This window comes from Megalobrama amblycephala, linkage group LG5 (genome assembly GCF_018812025.1).
Source record: "Megalobrama amblycephala isolate DHTTF-2021 linkage group LG5, ASM1881202v1, whole genome shotgun sequence".
Taxonomy (NCBI): domain Eukaryota; kingdom Metazoa; phylum Chordata; class Actinopteri; order Cypriniformes; family Xenocyprididae; genus Megalobrama; species Megalobrama amblycephala.
Window position 1 is genome coordinate 40491652 of NC_063048.1, and position 14301 is coordinate 40505952.

The 14301-nt window shown below is 37.6% G+C and overlaps 1 protein-coding gene across 1 annotated transcript in view; it reads left to right on the forward strand.

Moving 5' to 3' along the window:
- mta1 (metastasis associated 1) overlaps positions 1-14301 on the forward strand; it is a 62502-nt gene that overhangs the window by 32494 nt on the left and 15707 nt on the right. The window contains exons 4-9 of the mRNA XM_048192298.1: positions 3613-3739; positions 6433-6496; positions 9055-9172; positions 10770-10872; positions 11134-11233; positions 13962-14150. Coding sequence (XP_048048255.1) covers positions 3613-3739; positions 6433-6496; positions 9055-9172; positions 10770-10872; positions 11134-11233; positions 13962-14150 — 701 coding nt within the window. The remainder of the gene's footprint in view (positions 1-3612; positions 3740-6432; positions 6497-9054; positions 9173-10769; positions 10873-11133; positions 11234-13961; positions 14151-14301) is intronic.

Sequence of the window (14301 nt, forward strand, 5' to 3'; positions counted from 1 at the left end):
AAAAATTCAAAGTTTAGAATCAGATCTATGCATCGAATCATAACCCCAAGGATCGATGTGAACTGAATCACAAGATTCCAAAATATTCCCACCTCGACCAACTAAACCAAATGTCTTAAATCATTCAAAAAAAATGAAGCCGTTGTGGTTTCGATTCTCAACCCGACCTCCCTTCATCTCTCTCTTCCTCTCCTCCTCCCCCACTTGGTAAGGAGATTCATTCATCAATAATTGATAATTGGTTAAGACAGGTGAAATGGAGAGGTAATTTGTTGAGTATAGGCAGGGTGTAGGGCCAGATGATTGGCTTCTCTCTCTCTTTTTTTTCTTTCTTTCTCAGAACTATGGAGTTTACTGAGTTCAGCTCCTCTTCTCGCCGTCTCTCAAGGACGCAGCAGGCTAGTCTTAGCCAGAGGGCTGTTCCTCTCTCTCTTTTTCTCGTCATCTTTTCCAATTCACTCTCTTTGTTTCAGGCTCCATCTCTATCCCTCGCTCCGCGTGCACCTCAGCAGGGGTTGTCGATACTCCACGCGCAGCTGTAATAGAACGGTTACTGATGTGACCGCTCACTCGTGTTCAACGTAGTTTCGGATTTCTTCATGGCGAAATAAAGCCGGATAGCATGTGACAGGTAGAGAGCGGTGGCATACGTGTGCCCTGTGAGGGTGAAGAAGAGGAAATATTTGATTTTAGACAAACGTTTTTCCTTTTTTTTTTTTTTTTTCTTTGAAAATCCCTTGATTCTTTTTGTTTTGCTGCCTTTCCCTCCATCTCCATGTTTCTCCATCTGTCTCTCTCTCTTTCGCTAATGAAACTCCAAATGAATTGGAGCACGCTCACTGGTTTCTCTCCCTCCCATCCGACTCTCTCCCACTTATCATTCTCTGCCGCACTCTCTGCCTCCATACAGCACATATATGTGGGGTTTGTCAAGAGAGACATCTCCTTTTTTCCTGTACCTACCTGGTAATCTTTTTAAGAGGAGGGTGATGATGTGTTTGGGTAAACTGAATTAAGAGAAGGCGCCATGCTTTCTTTTGGTTGTTCGCAGTCATTTTCACATTGCGTTTGATCATTCTGTGTTTAAATGATGTAGTTTTAGGTTGGATGAATGGCCATCACAGACTCATCCGCACCTCATTTTCAACTTTTCAGTCCTGTGAAGGCGGATTGATTCCCTGATAAGGGTTTTTGTAGTGCTTGTAGAAATGTTGTAGGTTTAACCCTGCAATGCCTGACATGAAATAATAGGGGGAAAAAATGTATTTTATTTGATACATCAGGCTTTCATGGCTCATATAATATAATATAGTGAGAATATGGAGCTCATACTTGCACTTTAAAAAATTTCAGACCTCACCAATTCAATTTTCTAGTGACTGGTCACATCTAAATTTTTCACTTGGCCTGATTGAGTTTCTGTGAATTGAATTTTATCAATTGTGGCAACAGTCTCTTAACATGGGCTCAATAAAAAATTGAGCCAATGGAGTTTGCCAAACCATGTTGTTGGTCCAATTAAATAATTTAAATTGTAGTCGCAATTGATTATTTCTCACTGTCCCAAAAGTACATTAAGCAAATACAGAACATTTTATCACATCACTTTATTAACAAATCAATTCCAACACAGCGTATTTGTTGAAATACCTTATTTTATATTAGGAAAAACACTGAATACATTCAAGAAGTCATCTGCATAACAGGATGTCTTGATGTGGTGAAGAAAACTTTCAAAAGCGACACTGAATAGGTTAAAAACATGCAAATAAAAATAACTACATTAATGACAAAGTTCCAATGCATCACATCTGGCAAGTGACAGAACAGAAGTTACTTAATTATATAATGTGGATGAGACTTGTGTCAGTTGATGTAGATTTTATCATTTATTTATTGGCATGTAAATATATACAGCTTTCAGGACTGCTTACTGACATGAAAATGCAAAAATGCCAAAAGCAGAGCAGTGAAATGGAAAAAAAGAGGAAGTTCTCAAGACACTTTTTTTAGAAGTTGAACTGGAACGCCATGTTTTTGAACACCATGTCAAGAGATGCTGCAAAAGAAAGCTCAGTGGTCAAAAACATCGGTCTGGAACATTTTTACATAGAAAAGCAATGGAAAAGCAGCACAGTGAAATGCCAAAATGTGTTCTGTGACCGGCTCATTAGCATGACTATTATCCTGGAGAATAGTGATTGTTTTCAATTGCTCATATTTGGAAAGCAGGATTGCTGATGCTTTATAACATATTGCATTACATCATAACACATATCATAGCAAATGAAACAAAATTGCTTAATTTGGATGAAGAGGAAATGATTTGGTCTCACTTTACATCAGGTGTCGAAAAAAATTTACTATGTACATGTTGTATTGCAAAACACTTCTGCTGCTACCAAGGTGGGATATGGGTAAGGAACAGGTGTAGTGGTATGTGTAGTTTGGCAGAAAAATATACATAAGTGCATTGTATCAAATGATTAATTTAAATGATAAAGGATTAGTTCACTTCAGAATTAAAATTTCCTGATAATTTACTCACCCCCATGTCATCCAAGATGTTCATGTCTTTCTTTCTTCAGTCGAAAAGAAATGAAGGTTTTTGAGGAAAAATTCCAGAATTTTTCTCCATATAATGAACTTCAACAGTTACCAACGGGTTGAAGGTCCAAATGTCAGTTTCAGTGCAGCTTCAAAGGGCTCTACATGATCCCAGACGAGGAATAAGAGTCTTATCTAGAGAAACCATCTGTCATTTTCTAAAAAGGAAAATAAAGAAAGGTCCAAAAAAAGGCTCCATCTCATTTTCTCCTCCAACTTCAAAATCGTCCATTGTCATTGTAAAGGGTGTTTGATTTAGTCTTTGCACGTTCGCTTTGTAAACACTGAGTCGGTACTTCAGCCTATGTCACGTGTGACCTTTCCAACGTGATTACGTAATACGTGGCACATCGCAGAGCGAGCATTTTTGGTTTAAAAAGTGTATATCATTTTTTTTTTTTGTAAGAAAATGACCGATCGTTTCACTAGATAAGACTCTTATTCCTCGTCTGGGATCATGTAGAGCTCTTTGAAGCTGCACTGAAACTGACATTTGGACCTTCAACCTGTTGGTAACTGTTTAAGTCCACTATATGGAGAAAAATCCTGGAATGTTTTCCTCAAAAACCTTAATTTCTTTTCGACTGAAGAAAGAAAGACAAACATCTTAGATGACATGGGAGTGAGAAAATTATCAGGAAATTTTAATTCTGAAGTGAACTAATCCTTTAATATATAGTAGTTAAAGACTTAATATAAAGTGTGAACATTGATAATGAGTAAATATTGTGTATAAGTTCATTCATGATCTGAAAATCAACTATGTTCCAGTCAGTGGAACTGACACAAGGGAGAAGGAAGAACTGTGGCTTTGATACCATTTATTGTTATTTGCAATAGCTAATAAATGGCCAATATTAAAAACACATGCTGCTTTTATACTGAGAACTGTTATGGTGTCTATATATTATGTCTACTTTGATTGTGATTTCTTCAATTAGGATCAGCGTACTGGTTGAACAAATGTAGGTGACGGACATGTTTATCTTTTCTTTCCACTTTTAGGAGAAATGGAAGAGGAGATGGAGAACCCCGAAATGGTGGATCTCCCAGAGAAACAGAAGCATCAGCTGAGACACAGAGAGCTCTTCCTCTCCAGACAGCTGGAGTCTCTGCCTGCGACACACATAAGGTAACCGCAAAAAGCTTTGTCGATATCGAGAATATGCTTCATTCTGCTGTGGGTGTGCGTGTTTTCTCTAGCAGCCGACCGGACTCGCTGTCATTAGCGTTTACGTGTGAATCGCACACATACCGGCTCCCTTTAGTCTTACTCATGTTCTGGCCTAATGGAATCCCCAGTACAGAACAGCGTTAGCCTCATTCACGCTGCTCTTTCATCGGTACAAATCCAGCAGAGAGCAGCTGAAGACTGAGTCAATCTCGTTTTTGCTCAAGGGCTTGTATTTTTCGTCAAGTCATCTATACATGTGAATAGAACCATTTCGTGAGAATCATGTCCACATTTATTTTGGAAATTGCTATGAAATCGATGTTCTCAGGAAAGCAGACAGTCAGCAGAAGGCTGCCCTTTCAACTACCGGTGCTGGCCAGGTCACGTCTGACTCAGATCGACTTGGATCTCAGGAATATGTAAATCTTCTTTGGAGTTTGTGGAGAAAGTCGGACTCAAGGGTGGAGCGAGTTTGACCTTAATCCTTTCTGGATGAACAGGTTCTTCACGGTTGTTTGGTGATGGGAGGTGGATGGCCAGCATCAAGCCTCTCAGGGGTTGGAACGATTCATTAATTGACTCGGTTTCAAAATATTGTTGATTAGCATTTTCCTCCTCTCTAACTCTACCGTTTGCAGTGACCCAGAAACACGGATAAGGGTACTGGCAGTGAACACCGAAAAAGGATTATGTTTGGAAACCTTTTCATTTAAAAATAGAGACAATTACCTTTAAACGTTATTAAAGTGTAACTGGTGTTAACCACAACAACAGTTAATGAATGTTGAGTTCAGGATTTACTCAAATCTCATGTGAGGGCTTTGGCTACACTGACAAAAAACATTCTTATTCACTATTTTTGTCTTGTTTTCCAGGGGAAAAAAACATCTAAGTATTCCTAAAACAAGATAGATTTATTTGGGAGAAATTATGTGATTTATAGTGGTGTTGTCATAAAAATAAACTAAATTCGTAGGGGAAACAAGTTCATAAAGTAAACCTCTCTACATTTTCTCTTGATTTCTCTGACAACAACTTCTATCATTTTATTGAAGTATTTCATATTGTTTATTTTTACTGTAAAACAAGATAACTTTTGAATAAGATTCAATAAGAAAAAAAATGCATTTATGGCCTTTTTGCCACAATTCTTACTGATATGATACTGAAAAGAGGCCAGGATTTGCGTTTTTTCATATTTACTTGCTTGTATACAGGGCTTGACATTGACTGTTTTGCTCACCAGCCACTGTGGTTAGTGGTTTTCCAAAGTTACTAGCAACTAAGCATTTTCACTGGCCACAGTTTTGACATTGATACCATGGGGAAAAACTGGCATATACTGTAGATATTTTTTATATTTTCTCATAATTTGGCATCAGGTATATTAGGCTGCTGTCACTTTAAGACCTGATGCACGGATCTATTATACTGTTACACATGCGTTTTCTTTCTCAACTGTTTCCGTTCACTTAAAACAACTGACTGTTTACACATGAATGCTCCCCAAGCCTGGTATTATGACATTATTTTGTGAGTATTTGACTGTTTAAGTGCAATAATTAGCGAAAAATGAGTTAAGTTAGTACTGAAAGGCCGCTTAATGTGTGCACACTTTGGGTGTGAGCACAAAATCTGTGGGAATGAGTCAAATTATGTGCAATATGTGCAGTCCCACACTGAAATTCAAGCCCTGTAACACCAATAATATTCATCTGGATCAAATGAAACGAGTGAGTGAGGGAAGGCGGGTTTGTGTATCAATTTGCTGTTGGAGAGATGAGCGAGTGAGAGCGCAGCTGGTTATTGTATATCTATTCTGCAGAAAATGAGTATTGGGAGCATTTCAGTATTGATATATATCGAAAAATCTATACTTTTGACAACACTACATTTATTTCAGATGCCACTTTAAAAGACTTCAATTGAAAAATGTACATTATACAAAAAATTCAACCCGCCAAAGTGGCTATTTAGGAGTGACTGCGTTACACGCCACTGCTGAAATCCACCCACATTTAGTGGGTTGGCGGGTGTTAATGTTAACTTGCATTTAACTTTCTTTTTTTGATGTTTTCTAGGTCTATTGGGATCTTTCAGGAGCGTTAATTCATGTTAACTTAATCAAATAAAGTACAAATAAAATGTTAAATTATTGACTTAAGCATCAGTTCTTGTATCTTAGTATCTTGGGGACCAGGTTTGTTTTTTTATTTATACGTTTTCAAACTTTATACATATTATCTATTAGAAGTGTACTTTTACAAAAAGAAAACGCCATTGTTTAGACAAAAACTTGTTTGATATTTCACTTTTTTTTTTTTTTTTTTTTGAAATATTCCTCTCAGTCGGATTACTTGGAAAAATCATCAAAATAATTTTATTTTCCACACTAAACTCAGACAGTGAGATTTAGATAAGCTTTTGTGAACAAATACACCTGTCTAACTGCATCCAACTAACAGTCACAGACACTGTGTGATTGTTACGTTTACTGTTACGATTGTAATGATTACTGTTACGACTACTTCACTATAGTACAGATTTCTGCACTGCGAATGAACTGCGCAAAGTGATTCAGATCAATTTAACGACATATGGTGCTGTGAGTTTCAGTCCACCACTAAAACTGTTATGTGTTGCGTTTTCAGGGGGAAATGCTGTGTTACACTTCTGAATGAGACAGAAGCCCTCAAGTCCTATTTAGACAGAGAGGTGAGTGTCACAGCACTATGCCAAGGTGTTTGTACGCATGTGCAAAATGCTTTTGTTTGCATGAATTTGCTTTTCCCTCTCGGAATCTCCGTTCACAGTATGTCTTTAAGAGGGAAATGTTTATCTGACATATGTGTGTGCGTGTGTGTGTGTGTATGGGAGCTAGTTCTGAGTCCCGATCCAAATGAATAATTCAGTGTGTTGACCCAGTATGTTCCTCCTCATATTTAGTAATGAGGAGACTGGAGACTCTACAAAGAGTAAAGCCAGTCCTCTAATATATCAAACACTGGCCTTCACCGGTTCATTTGTTGGTTTTTGTTTATAGTAAAGACAGAAACATACTTTTGAAAATGAGAATGTATGCGCAGAAGCTTGGTCACTGCATTACAAGAGTGCTGGACTTAATTCCCCGATATACTCACAGCAAAGTTTCTTTTCAAAAGAAGTTCGAAATGGCTTTGCAGAGGTATATTGTTAACAAACAAACATCCCACCACTGCCTGCTCTTCTGGAAGTGGCGTTTAAATAAATGTGGTTACATTTTATTTGGTAACACTTTATTTTACAGTGTCATTGTTACATGTTACATGTAGTTACTATAAATTATGCATAATTACATGAAATTAACCCTAAACCAAACCGTAATCCTAACCCTATAGTAAGTACATGTAGTTATGTAATATTACTCAATACTTAAATGTATAATTACAGTGTAACAAAGACACCTTAAAATAAAGTGTAACCTTTTATTTTAAGTCGTTCTTGTTACTGATATACAGTTAAGTACTGTGTTAGGGGCCGTTCACACAGAACGCAGCGCTCAGGAGTGGTTTTAAAAAAAGCGCATCATAGAACGCAAGAGTCTCGAGACGCGCCTTTGAGACGTGATGCAATAACGACAATAACGGAAATAATAGAAATGGGCAAACTGCAGAATTTACAGATAAAAGTTTTGATATGGAAAAAAAGAAAATAAGATAATAATGAGCGCCTCCTCCACCATGTTGCCATTATATAAAACAGTTGTCATGCCAACTCGCAACGCTTGCCCCGCCTCTTACTTCTGATTGGTCCACTGTTTTGGAACTGACATTGATGAGCGGCGCTGCGTGTAAAAGTTGAAATTCTTTTAACTTGACACGGCGTCTTAAAAACGCGGCGCTCGTGTGTGAGGCGCTGCAAAAGACGCGAGACGCGAGCGTAACGGTCATGCACGTCCGTCAAGCGCGTGTTTACATAGAAAAACAATGGGAAAGTAGCGCATTGGAATAGAAAAACGCGTTCTGTGTGAAGAGCCCCTTATAATAACTACATGTACTTACTATAGGGTTAGGATTGGGGTTTGGTTTAGGGTTAGTTGCATGTAAATATGCATAATTTGTAGTTGTTACATGTTACATGTAGTTACTAGTAACTAGTAATAATGACACTAAAATGAAGTGTTACCAAATAAAGTGTTACAGAATATGTAAATATTAGCTGCTCTCTTTTCTCTCAGTAACAACAAAAACAGCAGTTAAAGGATTGATTCACTTCAGAATTAAAATTTCCTGATAATTTACTCACCCCCATGTCATCCAAGATGTTTATGTCTTTCTTTCCTCAGTCGAAAATAAATGAAGGTTTTTGAGGAAAACATTCCAGGATTTTTCTCCATATAGTGGACTTCAACAGTTACCAACGGGTTGAAGGTCCAAATGTCAGTTTCAGTGCAGCTTTAAAGAGCTCTACATGATCCCAAACGAGGAATAAGAGTCTTATTTAGAGAAACGATAGGTCATTTTCTAAAAAAAAAATAAAAATGTATATATTTTTAACCACAAATGCTCATCTTGCACTGCTCTGCACCACACATTACGTAATCATATTGGAAAGGTCACGCGTGACGTAGGAGGAAGTACCGCAGTAGGGAAAACTCAATCTCATTTTCTCCTCCAACTTCATAATCATCCGACATCGTTGTTTTACCTTTTTTTTTTGTAAAGGGCGTTTGATTTATTCTTTGCACGTTCACTTTGTAAACACTGGATCAGTACTTCCGCCTACATCACACGTGACCTTTCCAGCGTGATTACGTAATGCGTGACGCAGTGCAAGATGAGCATTTGTGGTTAAAAAGCATATATATGTTTGTTTTTATTTATTTTTTTTAGAAAATGACCGATTGTTTCACTAGATAAGACTCTTATTCCTCGTCTGGGATCACTGTCTGGGGAAGCTGCACTGAAACTGACATTTGGACCTTCAACCCGTTGGTAACTGCTGAAGTCCACTATATGGAGAATAATCCTGGAATGTTTTCCTTAACCTTATTTTCATCTCAACTGAAGAAAGAAAGACATAAACATCTTGGATGACATGGGGTTGAGTAAATTATCAATTTTCCACAAGACCGAAAGTGCATATGAAATGCGTCACGAAAGTGTGGACTCGCGAGGGTCCCATTTGGGACAGAGACTTGGATGCGGTGAGGCACAAAATCAAGCTTTATGTCTGTGTACTTCAGTGCATTAAGTTGAGCCTAGACTTCATCAGGGTGTCTCTTGGTTTTGCAGGATGCCTTTTTCTACTCGCTGGTGTACGACCCTCAGCAGAAGACTCTGCTGGCTGATAAGGGAGAAATCAGAGTGGGCAATAAGTACCAGGCTGACATCACTGACCTCCTCAAAGAGGGTAAGATGTCTCTTCACCTTATTGAGTTAGACAGCCAAAGCTCCGAGCTCTTCAGTTGAGACTACTAAACCCACCGCAAATTCATCACCTCTCAGCTTGTTTCTCTCTCCTCATATTAACATTTCACTAAAATATGAAGAGGCACAACTGTTTTCAACATTATCAACAACAAAATGTTTCTTAAAGGTGCCATCGAACTTTTTTTTACAAGATGTAATATAAGTCTAAGGTGTCCCGTGAATGTGTCTGTGAAGTTGCAGCTCAAAATACCCCATAGATTTTTTTTTTTTAATTAATTTTTTTAACTGCCTATTTTTAGGCATAATTAAATATGCACCGATTCAGGCTGCAGCCCCTTTAATTGCTCACACTCTCCGCCCCCTCCCGAGCTCTCGACTCTATCATTGCAGAAAGTTCACACAGCTAATATAACCCTCAAAATGGATCTTTACAAAGTGTTTGTCATGCAGCATGTCTAATCGCTTAAGTATAGTATTTATTTTGGTTTACATTTGATTCTGAATGAGTTTGATAGTGCTCCGTGGCTAAAGCTAACATTACACACTGTTGGAGAGATTTATAAAGAATGAAGTTGTGTTTATGAATTATACAGACTGCAAGTGTTTAAAAATGAAAATAGCGACGGCTCTTGTCTCTGTGAATACAGTAAGAAACGATGGTAACTTTAACCACATTTAACAGTACATTAGCAACATGCTAACGAAACATTTAGAAAAACAATTTACAAATATCACTAAAAATATCATGGATCATGTCAGTTATTATTGCTCCATCTGCCATTTTTCGCTATTGTCCTTGCTTGCTTACCTAGTCTGATGATTCAGCTGTGCACATCCAGACGTCCTGCCCTTGTTTAATGCTTGAACATGGGCTGGCATATGCAAATATTGGGGGCGTGCATATTAATGATCCCGACTGTTACGTAACAGTCGGTGTTATGTTGAGATTCGCCTGTTCTTCGGAGGTCTTTTAAACAAATGAGATTTATATAAGGAGGAGGAAACAGTGGAGTTTGAGACTCACTGTATGTCATTTCCATGTACTGAACTCTTGTTATTCAACTATGCCAAGGTAAATTCAATTTTCGATGGCACCTTTAAAGGGTTAGTTCACCCAAAAATGAAATTTCTGTCATTATTTACTCAACCTCATGTCGTTCCAAACCTGTAAGTCTTTCGTTCATCTTCAGAACACAAATTCTTGTGCTGTAAATGACTCAAAATCTTATGATAGTTTAATAATCTCCATTCAGTTTTCACACAGTATTAGTTGTTTTCATAACCTTTTGCATAGCATTGCACCATTTCATGCTTTCCATCTTCAGAAAGATCTTTCTTCCTCCCCATATTGCATGAGAACTGTGACTTGCTTAATAATGTGAAACAACACTTTCATTGAAAAACTAAAATCTGAATGTTTATTGTACTGAAATCCTACAGATACTATGTCACTTGCATAATAATTTGGAACGCAGTGTAGATGAATGTTGGCTTCGGGAGGAAGGCGAAGCAGAAGTCTCGTTTTAAAGCGGTATGCGTTCTGTAGTGAATGTGATCTGTGGGTGTTGGTTTGCCAGGAGAGGATGATGGTCGGGAGCTTGAAAAACTGGAGGAGAAGGTGTGGGATCCCAGCAACCCTCTCATCGAGAAACAGATCGACCAGTTCCTCGTCGTGGCTCGGTAAGATTCTGCAGCATGAACGATTTTGCTCTATTTTTCGTGTGGCAGTCTGTTGTGAACAGAACGTTGAGTTTAAAAGGCAATAAACAACTAAACCTCAACTATGAAATTCTGAAGATGCCTCCGAAATAATGTTTTTCCGTCTTCTACTACTTTATACCCCATTATTTCAAACTGCATACTTTGCTCGGTTCACTCCCTCATTCTCTTTCACATTTTTTCCCTCTTTTTCTCAAACTTCCCCCACCCCCTCCCCTGCAGGTCTGTGGGTACGTTTGCGCGGGCTCTAGACTGCAGCAGTTCAGTTCGGCAGCCCAGTCTGCACATGAGCGCTGCGGCAGCCTCCAGAGACATCACACTGGTACGGCACATCTCACGTTCTCACTCTCGCACACTCCACACGCTGCTGGAAGACTTCACACTTTAGTTAAGCTCAGCAGGTTCATACTAATTAATGGCAGAAAAAAAATCTCAAACCTTTTTGAGGTCCGATTTTGAAACTGGTTGTAAATGCTGTAGATGTAAATGGTGTTATGGAACGTTTTTTATTTATAGTCAATTAATCATCTTATAGTGTATTATAGCCAGATAATAATAGTCATAATAGTAATTCTACTGTTGTTATTATTATTATTATTATTATTATTATTATTATTATTATTATTATATGACAATATTAATCCTGTCATGGATGAGGCATAATAAATGACTCATTCTAAAATATCAAATACAGCCTAGCTAATACAATACATAATCCTGAAAGCCTCAATGATGCCTTTTCATCATTTTATTTTCATCATTTCTTTTTTTTTTTTCTTCTTTTTTTTTTTAGTATGCTCCATCTCATTATTTTTGTCATCACATGTTTTTTAACTTTGTCTGGTCAGCTGTAGGGATGCACTAGAATTTGAGCTACAAAAACTGAACTTTCAGCTACAAATGCCAAAAAATATGTTTGTTTTTTGTCTGAAAGAGAAAATAGATAAAATTTCAACTGAAACCGTTAACATTTGATTACTGAAACGATGATGTGAAACACAGCACTCATGAAACGATCCAGGTTTAGTTCGATTTAAAGGTGCACTATGTAATATTTTCTGTCCGCTAGAGGTCGCTAGAGGCCTATTCAAAACAAAGGCGTAGCTTGATGATGCCAAGTTTGAGCGCGGAATCTTCTCAGCGGTCGGTGGAAAAGAATTGGGATAGGACTCGGGAAGAAGTCATGTTCATGGATACGATTATTAACGTTACTGTAGTATCGAGTAGGACCGAGTGTTGTGGAGCTGATTGATCAACACACGCCTCACGAGCAGGGGAACTTTTATTATGACACAGTCGCAGGCGGCGCTTCCGCTTTTCCGATCATGAGTATGAGGTAACACAGCTCTGTTTATCATATTAGATACATTTGAGTGTGTTGAAAATGATGTTATAACGTTACTCTGCGTTCACTCGGCGGCTGCTGTGAGACACTGTTACACACTGCAGTAAGATAGATCGATTTTACAATATCCTATTAAATGCTGGATGGCTTGTGTTGATAAATGGCATGCAGTTAATTTTAACGTATTGTATGATGGAGAAAATGCTGTATTACTGTTACTAAAAATAAAGCTGCATCTGATTATGCTATGTTAGCTACTTCACAAAAAAGTGTTTTTCTCTGAGGCATGGTAAAGCATGGTACTCGCAAAAAAATCAAGAAAATTAGATTTAAACAAATGTGTTGAGATATATAACAATAATTAACTTTCTGTCTATAAATATATCAAAACTATATATTAAAGCGTCTTTGGTGTTTTCATGGTTTCTACAAAATAAAACCGGAAACTGAGGGTAACGCGGGTATGACGCAATTGACAGGCGACTCCTCACACGTCCCGGAGCCTTGGTTAAAATTGCAATTTTCTCATGATTTACAAATATTGTAAGTACTCAAGTGAACAAAATATATAACACTGGCCTAGTGGGTTTTGGATATTTTACTGCAAAATTCTTACATATTGCACCTTTAAATTAAATGTGACTGTTATAAGGATGATATATTGATGGACAAGAGATTGCGTTTACAGTATATGTGATTTAATCACGATTAATCGATTTGACAGCTACACATTATATTATATTATATTATATTATATTATATTATATTATATTATATTATATTATATTATATTATATTATTAATTATATATTATATTATTTATTATATTATTAATTATATTTATTATTATATTTATATTTAGGGCTGTCAAATCAAGTAATCACGATTAATTTCATCTAACAAAAGTTTGTGTTTTAAAATTTGCAGCACACATTGTTAAATTATTACAGTATAGTGTGTATATATATATATATATATATATATATATATACTGCATATATGTACTGTATATGTGTGTGTGTGTGTGTAGTGTATGTATATATATATATACACACTACACACACACACACACACACACACACACACACACACACACACACACACATACATATACAGTGCATATATGCAGTATATATACTAATAATATAAACACAAACTTTTATTTTAGATGGGATTAATCACAATGAATTAACTTTGTCATTGGTCAGTCAAACAGATAGTCCTGCACCAAACTCACTCAGACTCTGTCAGGATGCTCAAACAAACTCCATAATTTGGGTGGCAAAATGTGATTAGAATTTAAAGTGCACAGTGATCACCATCATCTCAAATAATCACGATTAGATGAAATAATCTCCACCAGGCGATTATGTAATAATTGCGACAGGCCTGTTGCCGGCTCTGTTCAGTCCCTGCCTATAGGCTGTAGCAGCCGAACAGGGTTTTCACTCTCTAGCCACCCAACTCTGCCCGTTGTGTACAAAACATGAAGGATAGGCGCCAGAGGGCAACATCCCCATGCATAAACATACACGCTCTCATGCTGCCCACACAATTCCTCTTCATCTAGTGTCAGTGTTGTGTTGTTCCCAGGGTTGAGCAATTCAGATTTTAGAGTTGCTTGACAACACTCTGCTAAAACAATGAAGTGTTTGGTGACGTAAATTGGATTTGAGCCATCACTTATCATGTTTTCTTATCTCAGTTTCACGCCATGGACACTTTGCATAAGAATGGCTATGACATGACACGGGCCATCGCGGCGCTGGTACCCCAAGGTGGGCCGGTGCTCTGCCGGGATGAAATGGAGGAATGGAGCGCATCTGAAGCCAACTTGTTCGAGGAAGCGCTCGAGAAATACGGCAAAGACTTCACTGACATCCAGCAAGACTTTGTAAGTATTTATATAAGCAGAAGGGTGATCAAACTGAATTTCTTCAGATTGTGCTACAGAATAGCATGGCTTTGAAAAGATTTGAGCAGCATATGCTAAGATAATTGTGGCAGTAATGACTGATAAACTTCCTTTGTTCAGGGGACAGTGA